The 23,600-nt window shown below is 56.5% G+C and overlaps 3 protein-coding genes across 4 annotated transcripts; all 3 read left to right on the top strand.

Moving 5' to 3' along the window:
* Positions 1–34: 34 nt before the first annotated feature.
* LOC128082652 (leucine-rich repeat-containing protein 15-like) lies at positions 35–11,517 on the top strand. Its single transcript, XM_052687002.1, has 2 exons — positions 35–7,646; positions 8,731–11,517. Exons 1-2 carry the CDS (start codon positions 7,643–7,645, stop codon positions 10,425–10,427), a joined length of 1,701 nt encoding a protein of 566 aa, XP_052542962.1. The 5' UTR covers positions 35–7,642; the 3' UTR covers positions 10,428–11,517.
* Positions 11,518–12,165: 648 nt separating this feature from the next.
* Positions 12,166–14,545, top strand: CPN2 (carboxypeptidase N subunit 2). 2 transcript variants are annotated; one of them, XM_052687000.1, is made up of 2 exons: positions 12,166–12,322; positions 12,729–14,545. In XM_052687000.1, the coding sequence occupies exons 1-2, from the start codon at positions 12,206–12,208 to the stop codon at positions 14,352–14,354; spliced, it is 1,743 nt and encodes a 580-aa protein (XP_052542960.1). In that variant the 5' UTR covers positions 12,166–12,205; the 3' UTR covers positions 14,355–14,545. The 2 variants fall into 2 exon arrangements, with proteins under 2 accessions (XP_052542960.1, XP_052542961.1); XM_052687001.1 differs by having other exon boundaries at positions 12,167–12,322; positions 12,993–14,545.
* A 1,211-nt stretch (positions 14,546–15,756) lies between these two features.
* LOC128082649 (carboxypeptidase N subunit 2-like) lies at positions 15,757–21,566 on the top strand. The gene has a single exon (XM_052686998.1). It carries the CDS (start codon positions 15,883–15,885, stop codon positions 18,349–18,351), a length of 2,469 nt encoding a protein of 822 aa, XP_052542958.1. The 5' UTR covers positions 15,757–15,882; the 3' UTR covers positions 18,352–21,566.
* The last annotated feature ends 2,034 nt before the right edge of the window (positions 21,567–23,600 follow it).

Below are 23,600 nucleotides of genomic sequence, written 5' to 3' on the forward strand. Positions count from 1 at the left end.
GGAGAGTGGAAGTGACGGGGGGGAATGGTATGATGCAAGTGTCTTTGTTTTTGCCTTCTATTCTCAGCCCCGTGCAGGATGTGTGAGGAAGAAGGTAATGTCAACCATACAAAGCTGATAGAGTCTTCCTCTATCTTAGAGGAAAGATAGATGCTGGTCTAAATGTACACTTGTGATGAATTCTATTGTTTCTTTTTAAAACTTTGTCACGTTCCTGACGATTCAGCTTTGTAGTAAATGCTTTCATCCCTAAATTTTGTCAGTGATGTGAAAAGCATGGGACAACTTGCCCTGTGTTGAAGTGTGGCTTGGAAGCGGTGTGCCATGCAGATACCCAGGGCTCTGCAGCATTGTGGCTGAGTGTCAGCAGGTGCCACTGCCTGTTTGGAAGCTGACCAGGCAGCTGCTGGCCTCGTCCCCAGTTTCAGCATTGAACTGAGCTGTGCTTCATTGGAGTTATCAGCATGCAGGTGTGAGAAAGGCAGATTCAGTGTTAGTATACTGTTCTCATTACCTAGGCTTGCTCCCCAACTTCCAGCCTTTTCAAGCCTCTGATACACAAAGGCAGACTCTAGGTAATAGCGAGACTTTTGGTCTTAATACTTACAAATATTTTGAGTGAGATGAATATCCTGGTTTGCACGTAGACTCATTTGGGGTGGATGCTCCTTTGGTAGCTCTCACTTTCTAGTTTTATCTTAACCGTGTGACTCGTTCTTGAAAGCTCTTCCCTTTTGCTCAGAAGCTGGGACTGGATTAATGAGCCTCTGCGTGTGGCTTCCTGGGTGTGAGATCCAGTGCCCTCAGAGTCCTTTTGGAGCTTGATTTTTTGAAGCAGGGATATTCCTGGGCAGCCTGAAGAAGGTGCTCAACAGGCCTGAGGTTAAGAACATTGGCATTTGCAGCAAGTTTGTAGCTTTGTTGTATGCAGCTCTAGGCAATGAGAATGAACTGCTGCTGGTGTGGAATGCCTCTTGTAGGCTGTGAAAGAAGGCAGTGGGCCTCTGTAGCATTAAATAACCACCATCTTGCTTATGAGGTCTGCTAAACTTTAGTGAGCCAGGCAGTAGCTAGAGCCATCTCTAAAGGAGGAGCAAGCTGGATGGGATTCATGAACAGAAGCACCAGTTTATTGCAGTGTAGCTAAATAAGAAGCACAGAAAGAACATGAGTGCTTTACAAGTGGTGGCTCTGGGTTATTGTCAGCGCTTGCAAGGAGGCACTTAGCACAAATTTAGTTCTTGTTGGACGATTGCACTGACCACTCATTGCCTGCCAGCCACAGGGCTATCATGTAAGTGCCACGCACACATCTGTGTACAGCAGGCAGGGGTGAGTAGGTGAGTGAGGACACTGTACGGCTGCACTGGTCCTTGCTTCCCTTGGTGTGGCTCTGAGGAAAGGGGCTCACGCTTGAATGCACGCTGATTCCTAAGAAAGCAACAGTCTGGTTGGCATATAGCAGTAGTATTGACTTCCAGCTGGCTCTCTGCATGTCCGATCTGCTGTGCGGGCTGGGTGCAGAGCAGCAGGTAAATAGCAGCTGCTATCTATTGAACCTTCCATTGGCTGTCCCAGCCCAAAACCAGGCCAGCTCTGCCTTGGCGTGTCTCCCGTGGCTCACTAGCTGCAATTGCTGCGCTCTGGCACGTGGGGGCTTTGGCACATTGCTGCACACAGTGAGGCACAAGGAGGACGGTGATCTGTCTCTGCATGCTGTCATCGGGCTTTCCCCACTCCTGAGCCAGACTGGGGAAGTGAAGTCAGCAGACAACAAAGGGCTGGAGCAACGGGGTGTTTCATAGAGTCTTCCTTTCTTCCCTCTGATGGAGATGTCATGTTTTGTTCTGCCTCTGATTCATTGCTTGTTGCCCAGCATAGCTCAGTCCTTTCTGGAAATCTCCAGCCTGGAAAATCAGAGGAAATCCTTACTTAGATCCCACCTCTGTTCACCCTGGGGAAGGGGTTCTCCAGGTCAGCGTCACACAGATGCAGCAGGTGGCAGGCAGCAACAAGGGCTACTTGGGAAAAACACAACAAGCCTTCCCAGCAGCGAGGGCTCCTCAGGAAAAGCACATGGCAAGGTTTTCCCCAGCCCTGCTGCTTTTTCCTCACATCCCATCTAAACCTCCCCTGGGAGATGGTGGGGTGGCTGATCACGTCCTGGACTGGGGGTAGGTGCAAGCCACGTCTGCCTGCATTCTGCTTTTTCCTCCTGCTGGGTCCCTGCCTGCACTTTGCAAGCCAACCCTGTGTGCTGCGCCTGCATCCCTTAGTGTCCTCTGCTCTTCTCACCTCACCTCTGAGATAGCAGCTGTTTGAGGACCTTTGTTACCACCTGCAGTGGTGACTGACGAGTCTCACTGTATGCAGCTTGTTTGGAAGCTTGATGCATTACCATCATCACTGCTAACTTGGAGCACAGTTGTAACTCTCATCCCAGCCCTCTGGCACCCTCAGGAGCTGCATCTCACATCCTGCTCCTCCCTGTCCCAGGGGCAAGGAGCAACTGGGTGGCAGCAAACGTGCTGTGAGGCTTTGACCACAGGACCTCCAGCAGAGTGCTCTGGTGTGGGAGCTGGCTGAGAGGCAGAAGCATGGGATCCTCTTGATGATGTTATGGGGAGTTGCCTGAGTTTCTCCCCCTGCCCAGGGACAGCACATCTCACCCAGGGCAGCTGATTCAGCAGCTGTGCTATCAGCATGCAGCATTTCCTAGGGATTTCAGAACTGTCTCAATTTTCTCAATCAAAACCTGAATTTGCATCCCTTGCTGGGTGTTCCTGAGCAGATGAGCCTTCACACAGCCTCACTGTGGGATGCACTGCCACAGCCCTGCTTTGCTGCAGAGAAGGGTCATCTCAGCTGCACCTGGGGATGCTGGCACCAGGTTGGGCCCCCCTTGAGCAATTGCTGCTGAAGGATCCTTGCGTTTTGTGCCTTTGTTTCTCTCAGAAGATAAGAGCCTGGAGCTAGGGAGCAGCTCCACAGCCTTCTTCCCAGGTTGGGTTGGGGAAGGGGCTGGTGCAGAATGAGCTTTCCCCTCAGCCCTGCTCCAGCCTGTCCTGCCCCAGCTTGCAGCGCCCGCACCCCACTCGGACAAGTTCTTTCCGCTTTGGTTGTTGCTGCTCACAGAGGATTTGGCTGCAGTCCCTGCATTCCTTCCAGGCTAGCACTGCCCTGGGCCCAGGCCAAGCCCTGCTGCTATCACTCAGAGCAGCCGGGAGCAGTGCTGTGCATCTCTACCAGCTCAGCCAGCCCCACTGGAGTTTGTATGCAGAAATGTTGGCTTTGAGTCCTGCTCAGGGGGCAGCCCTTCTGTGTACTGTCCTGGAGGGACCTGTTTCCTGGCTATACCCTCACTGCAGCGCCCATAAGTTCTCTGGAGGCAGGATCCCAACTCCTGGGGCAAATGCAGATAAGCTGTCCATAGCTGTGAGCAGCCCTGCCCCTCCAAGCTCAAGCTGAACTGGTTGTGGGGCCTGAGTGCCTGGCCCTGGCTAGGAGCTCTCACAAAGGGCAGGTGGGGGTTAGGGAGAGGGCTGCAGGTGCCTCTCAAATGGGAGGCCACTCCTTGCCACACTCCAGCCTATATATCCTGCTACTCAGCCCTCAGTATCAGAATGACTTGGGTTGGAAGGGACCTTCAAGCCCACCCAGCCCCAACCACCGCCATGGGCTGCTTGTCCCACCCACCCTGGCCTCAGGCAGCTCCAGGAATGGAGCACCAACAGCCTCACCACCCTCTGAGTAATGAATTTCTTCCTAGTATTTAATCTAAATCTCCCCTCTTTTAGTTAAAAAAAAAACAAAACAAAACCAAAACTAAAACATTCCATCTTGTCCAGTCACTTTCAAAAGTGTAATAAGTTGATTCCCTTCCTGCTTACAAGCTCCTCTCAGGTATTAGAAGGCTGTAGTGAGATCTCCCTGTAGTCTTCTCTTCCCCAAGCTGAACCTTCCCAGCTCCCTCCTCCTCCCTGCATAGAGGAAGATGCTCCAGCCTTTTGGTCATTTTCACAGCCCTCCTCTGGCTCCCTCTGGATGGCATTCCTCCCTTCTTCTGTGTCAGCTGCACCACCCAGCTTGGTACCATCAACAAAATGGCTAAGGAGACACTCAGTCCCCCAGTCCAGGTCTTTGAAGAGCACCAGACCCAAGACAGATCAGGGGAGGATATTTTCTCTTTTTTTAGACATTTAAAAAATGTAATTCTTTTAGATACCAATTATTTTTCAATGATACTGTGCAAAAGACACAGGCAGGAGAAAGATGATGGTTGCAACATATGTTCTTTCTCCAGTATCATCTGCAAGACATCATCCACCTGATTCAACTCCAAGAGGATATGCTGGAGTTCCAGGTTGGGGATGATGAGTGAGATAAGCTGGCTCACATTCGTGCACAGGTTTTTGATTTTCTCTGTAATGCTATTTGTATCTCCTTTTGGGCCCCTGCCAGAATCCTATGCCTCCCAGAGCAACTCTGAGTCTCTATATCCTGGAGTCCATCTGTAACGCTATAAAGGGATGGAAAGTTCCACAATAAGAGCAGAGCAGGAAAGTCTTCAGCAACAGCAAATGAGAACATGCCCAAACACAACAGACACAGAACCAAAGGAAAAGAGCTGCTTACCTCTGGAAAGCACCAGGTAGGCAGGAATCCCAAGTAAGAGGCACTCTCACCTCCACTGCCAACCCTTAAATGAGGTCTGGGAAGGGGTGCATCCTGGCTCCTCCCCTTCCATCACTCAGGTACATTGCATGCACCTGAGCTCCCTGGGTTGGCCCTGCCTTCCCACCAGGTGCTCAATCAGTGCTTCAGGCCATGACTCCGCATTTCCACTACACCATCAGTTTAGCTTTCTCCTCTGTGGACTTTCACAGCTTTACTTTCAGCTCCTGCAGCTTAACTTGGCAGTAACCTGTGTGGTTTTTGTGCCAGCACCTCCTGTTCTTGATGGCTTTTCAAAAACTCTGTTTTCAGGCAACAGCTCTAATGCCCAGTTTCTTCCACCTTGCACCCAAAAAATCTCAGTCTGCAGAAATATTCTTCATCCCCACTGCTCTTCTCCTGCTCCTTTATATCAACCTGCTCCTGTGTGTTGAGGACCTGCAGTACTCTGCCTCAAGAGAACATCCCTCCTGGCATGATGCACTGTTAGCAGGGCTGCTGTCTGAATAGGACAAGAGGAAATGGTTTCAAACTAAAGGAGGGGAGGTTTTGACTAGATGTAAGGAAGAAGCTGTTCACACTAAGGGTGGTGAGGCACTGGCACAGGTTGCCCAGAGAGGCGGTGGGTGCCCCAACCATGGAGACACCCAAGGTCAGGCTGGACGGGGCTCTGAGCCCCTGATGGAGCTGTAAGAGTCCCTGTTCAGTGCAGGGGGTTGAACCAGATGGCACTTAAGAATCCTTTCTAACTCAAATAGTTCTATGATTCTGTGATCTCTGCTTCTCTCCACCCTGCTCACCCTTCCTTCACGCAGCTGGGTTTGGCCCCACTCCAAGCCCCTGTGAGAAATGGGTGCTTCTCAGAGCAGGGAGGGCAGTTTGCAGGAGTCAAGAATACCTGGGGTTGTCCCAGACCTGCACTGTAGAGAGCAGGGAGTGTGAGGGTGTCCACTCCCTCCACCAAATGCACCTCAGAGCAGGAGGTTCCTATAGGTTCTGCTTGTCAGGAGCACATCCCTGCATCCCTCTGCAGCCCAGGGGGACCCCAGGGCAGGGGGGGCACAGTGGTGGGGCTGCCAGTGCTGTGTGGGTGAGCGCGGTGCACTCAGCTGGTAGGGAGATGAGTAATGCTCTCCTCCGGCCAAGCCCACAAGCTGCTAAGTTTAGCAGTGATTTGTGTTTTTCCAAGCTGCCTCGAGTCCCTTGGTGATTCAGAGCCGCCCAGCTTTGCTACCCCAGCTGTGTGAATGTGTTGGGATGGGGCCAGCACGGATGCAGCCGGGACTGTCCCAGTTCTGGACCGTGAGGCAAAACATGGTGACACCACATCACTGGGACTTGGGGGTGCCAGGGTGCGAGCGCCCTTTCCCTTCCTGTCTCTGCTCCTCTCTCCTCTCTGCCTGTAGTCAGGGAGTGCACGGTGATGCCAGCCCCTGCCCATGCTGTCCCTACAGGAATGCCCTAGGGCTGGTCCCTGTGCACCAAGCCCTGCAGCACCCTTCCTGCCAAAACGGTTTGGGGGGCGCAGTCACATTCTGCCCCAGCCCCATGTGCTGCATCTGCCCCTGCTGGGACCACGCTGCTTGGAAGATGCTGAGTGTGACATTCCTCTGTCGGCCTGGGTCTGGAGTGGTGCTTTTCCAGCCACACTGGGTTTGGATTTCTATGTGCCTCACTGAAAGCCGTGTGCCTGGAGGGTGACTCAGAGTGGGCAGCAGCCCAGCAGTGCTGGCAGTGGGCAGCCAGAGCTGGCAGACAAGGGGTGATAAGGACCGGCCAGTCCCACTCAGTACCAGGGTGCAGGGCAGTTCCCAGCCGCTGCCTGACCTCCCACTGCATCACTCATGGAAGCAGGGAGTCTATTTTGGGAATGGCATCACTGGGAAAAACTGCTGCATCAACAGCATGTGAAGTAAAGCAGTTGCGGACAGTGTTTTCAAAATGCCTGTTTTCCATCCCAGCTTTTCTCCTGGGCATGGGCAGCCAAGCAGCAGAGGATGCTGTGAGGGTAGAGTCTGGCTGGGTGCTTCCCTGGCATGGAGGGGACCCGCACCCCCCAGCACATCCCACAGCAGCCAGGCCCCGCGCTCATCCCCCTGGGAACACCCTCTAGATGTGATGTGCCAGTAGCTGCTGGAAAGGTCTCGCTCCCACGCTCTTCTCATGGTCCAAGTCAAGCTGCAAACTGCCCTCTCCATCTCTGCAGCCTGCAGGGTCCCCTTCCCCTGCGTGCCACCAGCCCTGCCAACGTGGCACGCTGCACAGAGTGGCAGAGAACAAGTGATGCTGCACCCAGCACCCGTGCTGTGCTAAGGAGTGTGTTCAGAGGCAACACTGTGCTGTTCCCATCTCAGGCAGCTCATTAGGGTGTCTGGGACCTGAGCTGCTGCGGAAATGTGGGTGGGCTGAGACGGGATTAGAGGCAGCTGGGAAGTCCCACTGCCCCGTGGTTAGCACAGGGCTGCTGCTGGCTCAGAACAAGGCTCCATATGTGTTGGTTTTCCCATGGTCGTATCTTCTAAACCTCTGCTTGTGGCTGCTGCTGGACCAGGCAGCCTGGGAGAGGTGGGCATGGGGCAACCAGGCTGGTGGTGGGGCCAAAGGAAGAGTAGGGCTGGTGCCCCAAGGAGTCACGATCCCTGGCTGTGTGCTGGGGGCTGCAGGGCTGAGCTGCACGCAGCGTGCTGGCTGACGTGCACAGCGTGTTCTCAGGGCCGACTGCTTGTCTTCAGTTGAGAGGGTTCACAAGCAAGAAACCAGCCACTCCATCTCCCAGTCAATCACTCTGTTTGCTGAGGAAGTGCGAGCTGGAAGCCGCTCTGCTGCAGTGATTTCCGTAACCCCGCCGCTGCCCCTGTGCTGATTCATTGATTTGGACGGGTTATATACTGGGAGGGGAAGCGTGAACCGCACTCGGCGCTCCTGCCAGCACGGAGCTGTGCTCGCTCAGCGCTCACGGCTGCAGGACATGGGTAAGTCTCCCTTCTGCTGTAATCTCCCCATCCCCAAAGCGGCCCTCAGGCCCCCGGGAGCCCCCAGAACATCACCGCGGGGTGGGAGCATGGCTGGCTGGTGTGCACACTGAGCACCTTTTGGTGAGTTGGAGGTATTTATCCTACAAGGGTTCAACAAACTGAGTTAGGGGGGCAAAGCTTCTTAAATGATAACCCATAAAGAATGTGAAAGGAGGGGCAGAAATTTAGGGGGGCTGAGGTTAGAATCGCTTGGATGCTGAGGGGTTGGGTGTTCAACCCCTTGGTCTGCAAGCTTTTGTCCCTTAAAAGAGAAAGGGAGGTAAATTGCTTTCAGCTGTCTTTCCTGAACTGCCCTCCAGTTGGATGCTCCACGAGCTCACTTACAGGGAGTGACATGAGCTGTGCTTTTGATGTGCAAAGCATTTGGTGGAGTTTATAAGCTGCTTGCTATAAACAAAACTGTTCTGGGATGCAGATTGTTTCCATATGTGAGCCATAAGCCGTGCTGGTTGCAGAGGGCTCCTCCCTCCCCTCCAGCAACAGGCGCTTCCCTGCACTCTGTGAGCTCCCAGCCGTGCCTGGCTGAGCCCTGCTTTGTGCCTGGGAAGCGCAGGTTTCCTCCTGCCATGTGCCACTGGGAGCTGCCAGCCAGGCACAGACTGCTGCTGCACCCATGGGTGGGCTTCCAGAGCAGGATGGAGGGGAGAAAGTCCTTGGTGTGTGCAGATAGATGATGGCATAGCAAAGCACTTTTCCTCCAGTAGCTCCTGTGGCAGCCCTGGGCTCTTCTGGTGCTGGTGACTGCTGGTTTGGGGCTCTCCACCTTTTGGGGATGCTGGCAGGCTAGCAGCACCAGGACCAGCTCACCAAGCTCACTGCAAAACAGGAAACCACGCTCCCAGCTGCTGGAGGAGCGGGGCACGCCAGGGATGCCACTAATAGCTGTGGTGTGACAGCGAGACGCCGCAGCCGGCTCTGCCCTGCCTGGCCCAGAACTCCTGGGGAGGAGTGTGTCCAGCCCTGGGAAGGCAGCACCCATCCCGAGGTGGGCAGTGAGCCTCCTACTTTCTTTTCTCCACAGGCCCCATGGAGCAGGGAGGTTGGTGGCTGCTGCTGCTGCTGCTGGGCTTCCACCCGGTCCGCGGGCAGTGCCCGGAGCAGTGCCAGTGTGTCCGCACTGCCCAGGTGGAGTGCTCGGGCGCCGGCATCACCGCTGTCCCCAGCCCCATCCCCGCCAATGCGGTGACCCTGCAGATCGTCAACACGCGCATCACCGAGCTGGGCGAGGCATCCTTCGGCAACGCCTCCCTGCTCATCGGGCTGCGCATCGAGAAGAACGACCTGCAGCACGTCAGCCCCGACGCCTTCCAGCACCTGCCCGACCTGCGCTACCTCAGCCTGGCCAGCAACAAGCTGCAGGAGCTCCCGGTGCAGGTCTTTCAGCCCCTGGGCAAGCTGGAGTCGCTGCTCCTCTCCAGCAACCAGCTGCTCCGCGTGGAGCCCGACCACTTCGCTCACCTGAGCAACCTGAAGGAGCTGCAGCTGCACGGGAACAATCTCCGGGAGCTGACGGAGGGGCTGTTCGACCAGCTCGCCAGCCTCACCAAGCTCAACCTGGCCCGCAACAACCTCGACCGCCTGCCACCCCGCGCCTTTGAGCGGCTGCCCCAGCTGCAGGTGCTGCGGCTCTACGAGAACCGGCTGCGGCACATCCCGGCGGGCGCCTTTGATGCGCTGCCCGAGCTGCAGGAGCTGGGCCTGCACCAGAACCAGCTGGAGACGCTGTCCCCGGAGCTCTTCGTGCACAACGGGAACCTGCAGAAGCTCTACCTCTCCAACAACCTCCTCACTGCCCTGCCCGCCGGCATCTTCCTGCCGCTGCGTGCCCTCTCCAAGATCACCCTGCACGTCAACCGCCTGCACGACATCTCCCCGGCCGCCTTCGGCCCCATGCCCAACCTGCGGGAGCTGTGGCTCTATGAGAACGAGCTGGCCGCTCTCCCCGCCGCCGTCTTCAGCAATCTCACCCAGCTGCAACTCCTGGTGCTCAGCAAGAACCAGCTCCGATCGCTGGCTCCGGGGGCTTTCCGTGGGCTGGGTGAGCTGCTGGAGCTCTCGCTGCACTCCAACGCCCTGCGCCGGCTGGATGCTGGGGTGCTGGGGGGAATGCCCAAGCTGCAGAACATCTCCCTGCAGAACAACCGCCTGCAGACGCTGCCCCGCGGCCTCTTCGCTGCCACTCCGAGGCTGCAGCACATCCAGCTGCACGCCAACACTTTGGAGAGCCTGCCTGCAGGCATCTTCTCCCCGCTGTCCGCCGTGCGGGAGGTGAAGCTGCACAACAACTCGTGGCGTTGTGATCAGGCCATCCTGCCCCTGCGTGCCTGGCTGGAGGCGAACCCCAGCAAGGTGGGTGAGACCCCCCCCGTGTGCGCCCAGCCGGCCCCGCTGCGGGGAACACCCATTGCCGAGCTGCAGCAGGACCAGCTACCCACTGCCCGGCCCAGCAGCCCGCTGCCTGCCCGCCCCTCCCAGGAAGCGTTGCCGTCGGGGTCCCCCACCACGCTGCCGGCCACCCCTGTGTCTCGGGAGGAGGAAGAGGAGGAGGAAGGCAGGGGGTGGTGGGGGCTGACGCGCACGCAGAGCGCGGTGGTTGGGGCCGTCATCGTGCTGGTGTGCGTGGCCCTGCTCTGTGCCCTCGTGGCACTGGTGGTGTACGGCTGCAGAAAGAAGAGCCACGTGGTGCTGATGAGGATGAAAGCACCCAATGAAGCCTGATCCCCCATGAGCCCCGGGGGCAGTAGTGACCAGAGCTGGATGGACAGCATCACACCATGTGCCAAGTCTCCCATGCTGCTCTGCTTCACCGTGCCCCTGCTCTGCAAGCAGGGTGTCAACTATGGATGCCCCCTTGGCTCCCCTGTCCCCAGCCCCTCCTGCCTCTGTACTCAATCCCTTCCTGGGGCCAGGATCCAGAGTACAGGGTGCCAAGTAGCAGAGCAGGGAGCAGCAGCCTGGCCACAGAGCACTGGGACTCCCCCTCCCTCACCTCACATCATTTCCTTGAGTTGCCCCCAGCCCCATGCCCTCAGCCACAGCCTGTGCTGAGATGTGAAGCCATCACACGGGGCCAGGATCTAAGCACACAGCCTCATCCCAAGCAGGGCTGTGTGTGCCTTTGCAGCTTAGCCCTGCAGGGCTGGGCTGCCTCTGCTTGGCTCGGAGCCTGGTGTGCTCCGTGGTGGCACACCCCAGTGACTTGGCCGCGTCCACGCTGCCCTCCCTGCCTGCAGGCAGCGTGGCAAGAGTGGAGCATCTTCCTCTGCCTCCAGCAGAGTCCTTGTCCTCACATGCCTGTGTTTCCCATGCCAACAGCACTATGGGACTACGTGTGCCCTGGGCATCCACCAACTGCAGCCCTGCCCAGAACAGCTGCACCCACTCCTCTCCCTATTCCCAGCCCTGAGAGTGCCTGCTCTGTGCCTGCTCCTGTTGCCTGCTCCCAGCCTGAATGCTGCTGCTGGCATAGGGCAGGCGGGCAAAGCCCTGAGGTCCAGCTATGGGCAGATGGGACTGCACTGCCCCAGCAGCTACTGTGCCTTCTCCAGCCAGCAAGGCACAGGCACAGCTTCATGTGTGGTACTGGGCCGTATGGGGTATGGCACTATGGGACAAGAGTCTCAATGCATGGTGCTGCTTGTGGTGCTCCAGGAGCCAATGCTGGCACAAGCAACAATGCAGTTGTGTGTATGTGATGGGATGGATGCTCTTCTGGGCTGAGACCTGCACGACAGCTGCAAACAGGACTGTGCCTCGGGGCCATTCGGTACTGCTCTGTGACCATTAAAGCACGGTTGTCCAAATCCAAGAGCTGTTTGTCTGCTTCTCTGTGGTGAGAGGCACCCTTGGTACAAGTCAGCAGGGAGAGGAGCTTTCAATTAGTGCCTCTCTCAAGTGATTTTTTCATGGTGAGAATAAGCCCATGCAGGCTGCTGGGACAGGGTGAGTGTATCATGGCTGCACAGCCCAGCTGGGCTGGGGTGAAGGAGGGCTTAGCCATTCCACTGCAGCATGACAGCTCTTGGAGGACTCATTGAGACCTTGGCAATCTTCCTGACACAATGCTGCACAGAGCAGGTCTTCCAAGGGTGCCTTCACTAATGGCCCTGCCCTCTGAACCATAGCACAATGGCCCTGAGGTGTTCCCCTGCACTAGAATGTTGCTCTTCTTCCTCTCTGTGCTGGTCCTCTCTTCTGGGCAAGGAACTCTTGCCAGTCTCATGTCTCAATGAGGCCAATAGAGCCCAAGGACATTCCTGTTGGGCTGCTGCATGTGGGCACACTGTGTTTGGTGTGGACCCAGTGCCACAACCCCAGGGCATGGCTGGGGCCATGGCTGTGATTCCCCACTGGGATGCCTGCCTGTGGCTGCTGCCCTTGCACCCCATGTGGATTCACCTCTGCTCCCAGGGGCTGGGCTGTTTTTTGGAGTGCTCCAAGGACACGGGTTGTTGTTGCTGATAAGCGGAAAGGGGCAGCTCCACCCCAGCAGGAACATGTTGTCAGCTGCCTCCACATCCGCCCCAGGACACATCTTCCCTTCTTGGAGAGTTTCACTCCTCGCAACAGGCTGTGTGCTCCCTGCGGTGGTTGTCCCTGTGATGCCGCTCTCGGTAAGTGGCAGCTGTAGGCTGTGGGACTCAGGACAGGGGTGTAGGGCAGGTAGGGAGTGCTGGAACCACTTCGGGTGTTGGGAGGGAAGGTTGGGCCCAACACTGCCCTGCAGCACTGCCATAAGGCCAGAACCCCCCCAGCTGCAGGCATCTCCATGTGGATGCCACCGTGGTGTGGCAGGATCCCCATCGCAGCACTGTGCTGCTCACCATGAGCACAGCACCATGGGGTGTTCCAGCTCAGCCCTTGCACGTGTGCAGGCATGTGCCCTTAGCAGGAGCTCAGGCTCCAGAACGTTATTTCAAAAGGAAGTGTTGGATGAGCAATTAGGAACACTACCACTCAGCCGAGCGCAGCGGGCCCAGCTGCCCTGCAGCAGGGGCTGAGGCCACGCTCCTCCTGCAGTGCAGCGAGCTGCTCCCTGCCGTGCTGGGACTGGGGGCCCTGCTGGTCTGGGGGCTGCCCTCGCCCTGCCCCCTGCCCTGCCAGTGCTATGGCCGTGCCAGCGTCTTCTGCTCAGAGGAGAGGATGAGGGAGATCCCAGCGGGCCTGCCTGGCAATGCCACACAGCTCTTCTTTGTGGAGACGGCCCTGAGCCACATCCGGAGCGGTGTGCTGGGCCCCAGCACTGCCCTCACCAAACTGGTGTTCATCAACAATAACATCCAGGAGCTGGAGCCCGGCGCCTTCCGCGGGCTGCCCGGCCTGGCTGAGCTGGAGCTGTCGGGAAACCCGCTCCCATCCATCAGCCCAGAGTTGCTGAAGGGGCTGCCCAGCCTCACCCTGCTGTCCCTCAGCTCCAATGCCTTCTGCTCTCTGCACCCGGAGCTCTTCACCTCTGTGGGCAGCCTGCAGGACCTGCGCCTGCAGGGAAACAGGATTAAGGCACTGCCCCGTGACATCTTCCACCCCCTGCAACATCTCCAGGCCTTGGACCTCTCTCAGAACGTGCTGGCTGAGCTGCCTGAGGGACTACTGGCCCCTCTCACTGCTCTGCACGTCCTGAAGTTGAGCAACAACATGCTGGCACGGCTGCCACCCCGTGCCTTTGTAACACTAACCCAGCTGGCCGAGCTGCACCTGGATGGCAACCTGCTGGTGGAGCTGCCACCTGGTGCCTTTACTGGGCTGGCGGGGTTGCGGCGGCTGCAGCTGCAACACAACGCCCTGGGCAGCCTGGCCCCTGCAACCTTCTCTGGCCTCACCAACCTTACCTCCCTCAGTCTGGAGGGGAACCGCCTGGCCCAGCTGCCTGCTGCCCTCCTCCAGGGCACCCCATTCCTCCTGCACCTCTCGCTGGCCCGCAACCACCTGCAGACGCTGCCCAGGGGCCTCTTTGCCAACCTATCGGCGTTGCAGAGCCTGGCGCTGGAGCACAACGCCCTGTCCCACCTTCCTGCTGAGGCCTTCCATGGGCTGGCAGAGCTCACAGCACTGCAGCTGGGCCGCAACAACCTCTCCGTGCTGCCTGCTGGGCTGCTGGATGAGCTGCCCCGCCTGACATCACTGGGACTGGAGCACAACCGCCTGTCCCACCTGCCCACGGGCTTCTTCGATACCAACGAGGAGCTGGTGCGCGTGGGGCTGGAGAGCAACCCCTGGGTGTGTGACTGCCGCCTCGCCTACCTGCTGAGCTGGCTGCAGGTGTTTGCCGAGCCCCTAATCCACCTGCAAGCTTCCTGCACCGGCCCTGCTGCTCTCATGGGACGGCCCCTCCTGGAGGTGACCCTCCGGCCGCAGGTGTGTGCTCGCCACCAGGGCCGGGACCAGACGCCTGGGGAGGGCACACCAGGGCAGTGCATCTACAGCGACCCCGAGGGCACCCTGCATATATCCTGCAATGCCACGAGCTGCCAGCAGCTCAGCCTTCGCCTTCCTCCTCCTCCTCCTGGGGAGACAGCACGGCTGGGGCCCAAGTACCAGGGTGACTGGGTGCTGCGCTCCTCCTGCGGCACACTGCGGGTCAGCATCCTGGTCACGGTGCGGGATGGAGAGAAGGATGTGGCACCTGGTGTCCCTGCTGCGCCTTAGGGCACGGCACTCTGCTTCGTGCTCAGCGGGTTGGTGCAGCGATTTCAGCCTGGGGAATGACGACGTTTTCTGCTCTGATGTCCCCACCGAGGTCACCAGTCTCAGGAGCGGGACTGCTAACAGCATTTATTCGCCCAGCCCAGCCACACACTCCTCGTGTATTTCAAATATCATTAAAAAGTAGATATTAATTACCCGTGTGCAGCCATTTCCCACAAGAGAGGGTGGAAAGATGCACGTAAAGCGGCTGCGATCGCGTGGGGACGTGCCTGGGTGCCCTGATGTCCCGCTGCCCAAACACACGCGGGCGCTGCTGCCGGCTGCTGCTGCCGGCGGCGGCCGGGTGCCCGGTCCCAGCTGAGCCCTTCGCCCCGACGGCGCTGCGGCCGTACCGTGCCGTGCGGTGCTGAGGCTCCACCTCGTGGCCGACGGGCCGGGGCGATCCGGGCACCGGCAGCGAGGGGTCGGCCCGGGAACGACGGCGCCCGCCCGGCTGTGCAGGCTGGAACCGTGCGTGGAGCGCGAGCCTCACGGGGTCGGCACTGGAACGCGGTGAGACGCATGGGAGAACGCGGTGTGCTTTGCCATTTGCCTGGAAACAGAGCCAGGCGAAGCACTAGCTGAACATAAATAAGAGCAAGCGAAAACAAAAAAGGAAATGTTTAACTGCAGTTCGTCCTAGGAAGCATTTCGTTGCTTGTCATTTCAAACAATTCCCCGAATCAAACAGGGCATTTCCTTCACGAGCTCCTCCACACCTGCCAGCAGCCCCAGGTGTCCCCAGCAGGGCCCCTCTTCATGCTCTCGGCCAACACCAGCCCACAGCCAGCTGCCAGGACACCCAGTGCTGGCTGTGTATCTGCCCGGCAGGGCCACATCTCTCATCCTTGCTATTGGTGAAACAAAAGGCTTTGGAGCAGTGCCGTTAAGCTACATCAGCTACTTCTTGAGGAAGGAAAACCTTGCCGGTCTAGAGAAGTTTGGCTTTCCCTGGATGTGAATGGCCAAGTGGTGCAGGCAGATAACGCCTGGGAGCAGGCTGCATCCTCGCCGGGGTGCCTGGGCTGCTCCCCACACTGTGCTGGGCGTTATCTCCCCCGGCAGCCCCAAAGCCAGGCCCCATGCCTGGCCACGGATAAGGAGATCCCCCCAGGTGATGGGACCCTTTGTCCTGTGCCTCACTCCCTGCACAGCGCAGCGTGCTGACAGCTGGACTTGTCTGGGAGCACTCAGGTAAGTGACGTGAAAATGTGCTGGGAGGGGCGGTTCTGGGATCTATTTCCCTGTGTCCCTGATCCTGGGACCACTTCTGATCTCTGAAGCTTTGCTTGTGAAGGTTTGCAAGTGTTTGCTGCTGTTGTGTGGGTGAGCTATTGCCCTGCTAAGCGTTGGTCTCTTCCTTCTATTGCTGTGATACATGAATAGAAGGGTTGCTGATTGCTGAACGACAGTGTGAGCAGCTCATGAACTGTGGACTCGCATTTTGTTGTTCTTCATAACCAACTTTTGGAACCCTTTTTCCAGGACAATGAAGCAGCATTTCCTTTTCCTTTTCTTCCTCTGCTTCCATCCCCACAAATGCCAAAGTCAAACCTTGGGTGCAGATCCATATGAAATGCCCAAAGATTACCAGGAGGTCTACAGAGGGTCCAAAAATGATGTCAAGGAGATCCCAAAGATTGCAAAGTCCTTCATTTCTGAGATGATCTTTGTGCAAACCAGCATCACTGCCATAAGGAAAGGCGCCTTCAGGTACATGCCCAACCTGACCAAGATTTTATTCATTAACAACAATATCAAGACAGTTGAATCTGGGGCCTTTGATGGTTTGGAGAAACTGAGGGATTTGGAGATCTCTGGTGCCTCCTTAGAAGAACTAGCTCTGGGCACTTTCCAGAACCTTCCAAACTTGCAGAGGCTGGAGCTGAGAGACAGCCACATCAGACGCATCCCCAAAGGCCTCTTTGAAGGGCTGGGGAATTTGGGAGAGCTGTCCCTGCACATCAATGCGATTCCTTCTCTTCCAGAAGGTATTTTTGATTCTCTTGCCAATCTGACATTTTTGGATCTGGCTAGAAACAGGATCACCATTCTGCCTGGAGATGTCTTCAGCAAACTGCCCCAGCTGCAAGTCCTCCGGCTGTATGAGAACGAGCTGCAGGACCTGCCAGAGGGGCTGCTGGATGCTCAGCGGGGGCTGCTGGAGCTCAGCCTGCAGAGGAACAGGCTCAGAGTGCTGCCACCTACTCTCCTGAGGAACCTGACCTACCTGGAAAAACTCCTCCTGGACAACAACCTCATCAGGGTTCTCCCACCCCACAGCTTCTTTGGTTTAAACAGACTGAAGCTGCTGACTCTAGGTTCAAACCAGATTGCACAGCTCCCCTGCTGCCTTTTTGACACCATGCCACACCTCTGGGAGCTGGACCTGGGCAGGAACAGTTTAGCCACACTTCCGGATGGCATCTTTGTCAACCTCACATCTCTTGGCAAACTCATCTTGTCCCACAACCAGCTGGCAGCCCTGCCAAGGGGGGTCTTCACTGGGCTCAACAAGCTCTCGGACCTCCAGCTGGACACAAACCAGCTCTCTGCTCTGGATCATGAGGTCTTTGCTCCTCTCCCAAATCTGAAAACTCTCAATCTCCGAATGAACCAGCTAGAGAGTATCCCCCGAGGACTCTTGGACCCCCTGAAGAGGCTCAGCTCACTGTATCTGAGTGGAAACCCATGGAGATGTGACTGTAATCTCTGTTACCTGCACAGCTGGATCCAGGGCAACAGTGAGAAAGTTAAACTGTCCTCCCAAGTGTCCTGTAAGACTCCACCTCACCTGGCGGGGCAAGCAGTGATATCACTGAGGGAAAACCAGCTAATTTGCCCAGCTACTCTGCCTCCTTCGGTTTCTTTCATCCCATCCCTACTTCTCACCTCCACATCATCACAAGGGATGCCACCCTCGCTGCCACCTGAAGACGTGCCCACTGCAGCACAGGCTGTACTGTCATCAGTGGCCTTTCCCATTATGGCACTGCCAACCATGCCATTGCCTATGGCCACCTCCTTCATGTTGCCAACCACGCCAACAGAGAACTTCATCATTGCTCCTTCACCAACCATGCTCTCAAAAGCCTCCATCACCATATCACCATCAACCATACTGCTCAAGATTTCTACCACTGCTCCATCACTGTACAAAGCCTCCATCACCACCCCATCACCATCTGTGCTGCCTGAGATCTCTATCACCACCCCATCACCAACAACGCTGTCCAAAATTTCCACTACCACTCCATCACCAGCTGTGCTGCCTAAGACTTCCATTACTGCCCCATCACCATCACCATCTGCGCTGCCCAAAATCTCCATTGCCATCTCATCATCAACTGGGCTTCCCAAGACCTCCATGGTTTCCTCATTACCATCCACGCTACCCAAGATGTCTATAATCTCCCCATCACCAGTAGTGCTGCCCAAGATCTCCGTCACCAACCCAGAGCGTGCACTATCCAGTCTAGCTCCCACCACCTCACCAATTCCAACCACCATGTGGACAGCAATCACACGACAAGTGCCTCCTGCTCTTCCAGCACTCACAGAGAGACCAGCATCCAATGTTCCTCCACTGCAAGGCCACACGAGTCCCCAGCCAGTCTCCCCATCCATGGCTCCAGGTGGGCACCACCATAGAGATTTCTCCCTGTGGGCCAACCCACGGCACTGCCGCATCTCCCTTGCCCTCGGGCTGGCAGTGCTGGTGCTGCAGGTGTGTGCAATGCTGCTGGGGGTGAAGCTCACCCTTCTCCTCTACCATGCTGCCCAAGGCCACGATCCCCCAGTGCCACCAGTGAGGCTGCTGAGTGTCCAAGTGCTGGATGCCACACACCCAGGCCGGGCTGCAGAGGCGCATAGCAGTGGTACAGTCCCCCAGGGGCGGGCATCGCAGGATCCAAGAGGTTTTAGATTCCCGCCCAGGCGGCGCCTGGAGATGCTGTGAGCCTGGGGAATGAGCGCGGTGTCACGGCCCGGTGACACCTTCTTCTGCCAAGCGACACTAGGTGGCATCCCGACACAGGCAGTGGCTGCCACAACTTGTCCATGGCCGTCCGGGACCGCCAGGGCCAGAAGACATCGCACCGAGGTACTGCAGACCCCGCTCCAGCGCCAGCTGGAGCCCTCCATGGGTCTGCCACGGGGTGCACACCCCAGGGCACGGGCTGGAGGCCGGTAGGGATCCTGCTGAATCTCTCCATTGCTGGTGGGTGCCTGTGTGGTGCAAGGCATCCCAACTGCTTCTCTGCCCAGCTCCATGGGACGTGCCAACAGTAGTACACAACGCTCTGACCTCTTCCCTGCACTCTCAGTTTCATCCTCACAAATATTAAAGCCTCCCCGGCAGCTCTACTGCACACAACCAAAGCGATGTTTTCATGCCAGGGCTGTCCTCACTGTCACTTCAGTGCCCACCAGCAACACAGGGTAACCAGCTGGTGCGAGTGGTCAGAGGATGGGGCAGCAACAGGACTGCACACTGTCCTGCAGGCAGCAGCCTGGTGAAAAAATGGAGATGCAATTGTAAATCTTGTTTTCCAGACCCCGGGGCAGCTTCTTGCTGACACTGTGCCAGAGCAAAGCAGGGGCTGGCGCTTTGCATTAGGGTACATACCTGTGGCTGTGCACTAGGGACTTGGATATCCGCTTTGCTGAGCCTGTGCAGTGTTACTGCTCCTCAGCTGCTCCTTGAAGTCCCGACGACGGCTGTGAAATACAGGAGGCAAGTGCGGGGCAGCACATCTGCGCAGGACAGAGCGTGCAGCCCCGGAGCCTGGCACTGTGCTAATGAGACGCAGATGAGGGAAGGGAGCCTATTTCCTGGCAGCCCATATGGGCTCTGCTCTGTGCTTGATTTAGAGGGTTTGAAAGCAGGGCCGGCTGCTCAAGATGGCAGGGGGGCTCCTTGGGTTTGGCGATATTTAATGGCCTGGTGCAGCCTAAACATGGAAGTGCTTGGAGGTGAGATTAGCACAACATAATCACATCTTAAAAGGTCTTCGGAGACACAAGGCATGTCTGCTCCCCTATTAATTATCGTTATCCATGAAGATGGGGTCAAGCCGGAGGTGTTTGCCCACAGGTCCGTGGGTTTGACAGCAGCACCTCTACAGCCACCCTCCTGTGCCCTGTAACATCCCAGCAGGACCATGCCTTCCCAGGCACCTCTGATGGCTGGGCACAGGAGCTGCGTGTGCGCTTAGGGCACGGCGAGCTCAGCACATCTTCTTGAGGCTCCCCGTAGGGGCAGAAGCTGCCTGTTTGTTTAAGGCGCAAAGGAGCGATGTTAATCTGCGGCCTGTTTGTATTTCTTCAGAGTGCCCGTGTGCGAGGGGAGCAGGGATGGGGTCTCCCCTTTGTGCGGGGGCACAGCCGCACTGTTTGAAGTGGAGGTGAGAAAACACGGCGGGGCAGATGGAACCTGCTTTGGGAGTGAAAGATTTTTTTCGGCTATTTATGATAATTAGTGGGAAACACTCCTCAAGCGTTTCAGATGATTCTGTAATGAAGTTGGGCCCGATGTTCCCGCTTTGTTCCCGCGGAACCATTAAAAATCCCCCTTCTTTGGCCGCCTTAATGCAACGCTGAAAAGGCACAATGGCATAAAAGTGGCCCTGGGCAGGGCGGAACGCCTCCTTCCCCCATGGGGGTGAGCCCTTTGGAGCCCGGATTTTCTGGGCTGTAAACCCCAATGCTCACAGCTCTGCTCCAGCGCGACCAGAGCTAAGCTGCTGTGCTCTTACAGAGCCCCAGAAGCAGTGACAGCATCAGCTCCGTGGGCTCCCAAGGAGAGGTTAAGGGCTGGAGCACTGCTCCCCACGCTGCCTGCCCCAGCCCTAATCAAGTCCTCGCCCCGGCCCGTGTCTGAGGCTGCTTTCAATGTGGGGGAATTTGCAGACAAATTTCTGCCAGCAGGACGCTGGAGCTCTGCTGCGTGGCTGGATAAAGATCGCTGCTGCCCCATGCAGCTCTGCAGACCTGCGGCTGTCATTTGGGACAGTGTGGGAAGAGGCAGGAGGCTCTCAGAGCTGGAGCTATTCTTTTCCCCAAGATAATGCACAGCGACACAATGAGCCCATCTGTGAGTGGCTGGGACCATTACCTCTGTGCTCCTTAGTTCCAGCCCTGAAGTGCCACTTGGGCTATGATGCCTTTACCGATGCTTGCATCCCTCCTGGCAATATTTTGGGGCAAATATCTCCAGAAACACAGCACGCTTCCTTTGGGAACTGTAATGCAGGCACCTCCCAGCTCAGTTTGCAGGCAGTGGTGTCACCACAGGGTGACATACCCAGCCATACCCAGCAGACCCAACACATCATTCCCTCCTTTATTTTATTCCAGCGTTATTTCCTCCCCTGTGCTGGGCAATGGTTCTCCACAAACCCTTCCCCAGCACCTGGGCACAGGAGCCCAGGTACGGCCGTGCGCCCGACTCTTCCCATTGTGGGCACACAAAGCAGCACTGACCCTGCGGTGCCACCGCTACCTGCTGCTCACCACAATGGCCCTGCAGCACTGAGAAAGGGCCAGGAGCATAATGAGGCTGCGAGCACTGCTCTCTTCAGAGAGCAGAGTCAACTCCTCGGGAAGAAAGGAAGAAGGGAAAAAAAAAAAGGGTAACCCCCCCTTTCTCCCCCCCTGATAATAAAGAAGTAACAAATGAAGAATGAAAGCCTATAGAAGGCGTCTTAACCCAGCAAAGAAAAAAAATGTCAACATCTGTGGAGCTGTCTGCAAAAACAGACCCAAGCCCTAATGAATACCCTCTAGAAAAGGCATTCACTCGAGGAAAGGCAAAAGGCTACATTTTTCTATGGAGGTATAAAGATTTTGATGAATCTGCCCTTTCCCTTTCCAGTGCAGTTGAACCAAGCGCTAATGTTCATCTTCAGCTGTATTAAAGGATCCGGAGGGGGTGGAGGGAGGAAGAGTCCTGATCTGAAAGCTCACGAGGAGGGTGGATTTAGGGAGCCTGCATGGATGTCGGAGCACTGTGGCAGGGAAGAAAAGCAACAGGCATTAGAGAAAATACTGTTTAACAAGAGTTTTTTTAGTCAGCCCATTTGGGCAGAGATTGGTGCGCCATAAACGTAATCCTCTTAGTGCTGACTTCAACGTGTTTGTACAAAACAGGGAAATATAATATGAATGTAATAGTCACGTTTCCTAAAATGCTTAATAAAAAGACAAAAGTTCTTTATTTAGATCTTCAGCTCCGGTGCAGGATAGGGGCACAGTAGATGTGTTCTCAGAAGGCTGCTTGGAAGGGAAAAACCATGCAGAATGTGGCTGTGCAATGGCTGTGCTGTGCCATGCCATGTCATGCTGTGCTGTGCCATGCTGCATCATGCCATGCTGTGCCATGCCATGTCATGCTGTGCTGTGCCATGCTGCATCATGCCATGCTGTGCCATGCCATGTCATGCTGTGCTGCGCCATGCTGCATCATGCCATGCCATGCCATGCAGTGGAATGGGTGCCCACCTCACCAGCCCCAGGCAAGGAGAGCCGTGGTGGCTCTGAGCCCACAGATGCTCAGGAGCTGCAGCTGGGGAGCATTCTGCACCATGGCAACGTCTTCTCATAAGGAGGCTTGTTGGGACTGCAGTGGGAAATGCCTTCCCGGACATCTCCTGGTGGTGTGGTTCTCCATTTGGAAAGCCGTTCCACTGAAGGCAAAGAGTTGGAGGTAACAGGTTCACTTCTATTGAATAATCGTGGGAATGACAGACTGAAGGGCAGTGTTTGGGTCTGTCGGAGATCTCTAAGCATGTTGATCCCATACAGCTGTATCAGAACTATGCTAGGTTATTTTCCATGTGCCACGCTGATATTTCACGTCGTGAGACACCGGCTACATGGGAAGACGACTCCATGACACAACCAGTTCAGCTCTCTGAATCTATGGTTAAACATTTCTGTTGCACCACCAAATCACCTTCCCCATCTTTCTTCTGACCTCGAACAGGCAATAGCGATGCAATGCTGTGTGTCATGTGCTGGGGTGCAAAAGGGCAACTACAAACATGCCGTCCTATGAGTGACAGCAGAACCTCCAAGCCCCATGTCTCCTCCCTGAGCCTCATGCACCAAGAGAGCATTTCTACACAGCAGTGCCGCTCCTACACCAGGAACAAGGCACTTTACAACCCCATAAACCCCACATCCTTCTGTGCAGGCTGCTATGACGTGACGCTAATGCCTACAAGATGTGCAGCGCTGCGGGACGGCCCCGGTGCCCCACACCACAGCAAAGGACTCATGTTTTACATCGCTCTGCACTGCAGCCTTGGCTAATTAATCCCAGGGATGAGCCTCCTTCTATCAGGCTGCTCCTTGTCATTCCTTATGTGCTGGTGCTGGAGGCACTATGCTGAGTGCCACAAGTGTGGGCTGAGCGGCCATGTCCCAATGAGTCCCAGTGTGTCCCAGCCTGTGCCTGCGGATCCTGGTGCGTCCTGGTGCCCACTGGGTGCGCGGCGCCGGAGGGACGCAGCATTGTGTCACAGTGCGTTGTGATCACCCAGCGCGGCTAACGTGATTTCCATCCCATATTCGACCTCTGGCGACTTCAAAGCTCTGGCAAGCGGGGGATTAAGCAGAGGGGCTGGGACTGGGGGGCTGGGGGGGCTGCTCACCTTTGAGCTCCCCGCGTCCCCTCCCCGCTGCGCCCGGAACAATCACCTCCCATTGTGCTCCCAGGGAAAGCCGGGGTGCAAACACAGGGACCTTGTCAATATTGGTTTTTGAGAAGGCTTTTTCTATTCTCCCATGTCTGGGGTTTTTGTAGCAAATCCCCCTCAGGCTGCCCTGCCTTCCCCTGGGAAATCAGGATCCTAGGGGTCCCCGCTAACACCGTCCATTGAGTGAAATTTCACACCCACCTGTTTGCACACAAGATTTAATTTGGTTGATTCTTCATGCCCTTTTCCTGCTTAATCATCAGCCCATTGACCTTCATATGAAAAGGGGCTGAGGGCAAAGGAGAGAGGGGCTTCTGCAGGGAAACAAAAGCTCCCAGAGCCCAAACCAGTCCAACCCTGAGCTAACGCATCCGCATCCATGCAGGAGCAGAACGTGGGGAGCACCATGGGAGCAGCCTTTAGGCAGCCTGGTGGGTTAGGGGAACCATCCCGTCCCCATCGTTTACTGGCTGGATGCACAGAGCCCCCCACAGGCACAGCCGTAAGG

This window comes from Tympanuchus pallidicinctus, unplaced genomic scaffold (assembly GCF_026119805.1).
Source record: "Tympanuchus pallidicinctus isolate F22 unplaced genomic scaffold, pur_lepc_1.0 scaffold22, whole genome shotgun sequence".
Lineage (NCBI taxonomy): Eukaryota > Metazoa > Chordata > Aves > Galliformes > Phasianidae > Tympanuchus > Tympanuchus pallidicinctus.

What these genes read in the sequence shown, in the direction of transcription:
- LOC128082649 (XM_052686998.1), top strand. Translation starts at nt 15,883, where the DNA reads ATGAAGCAGCATTTCCTTTTCCTTTTCTTCCTCTGCTTCCATCCCCAC.
- CPN2 (XM_052687000.1), top strand. Translation starts at nt 12,206, where the DNA reads ATGTTGTCAGCTGCCTCCACATCCGCCCCAGGACACATCTTCCCTTCT. An exon ending in TCCCTGTGATGCCGCTCTCG is followed by an intron (nt 12,323 to 12,728) that starts GTAAGTGGCAGC and finishes CTCCTCCTGCAG; the next exon opens with TGCAGCGAGCTGCTCCCTGC.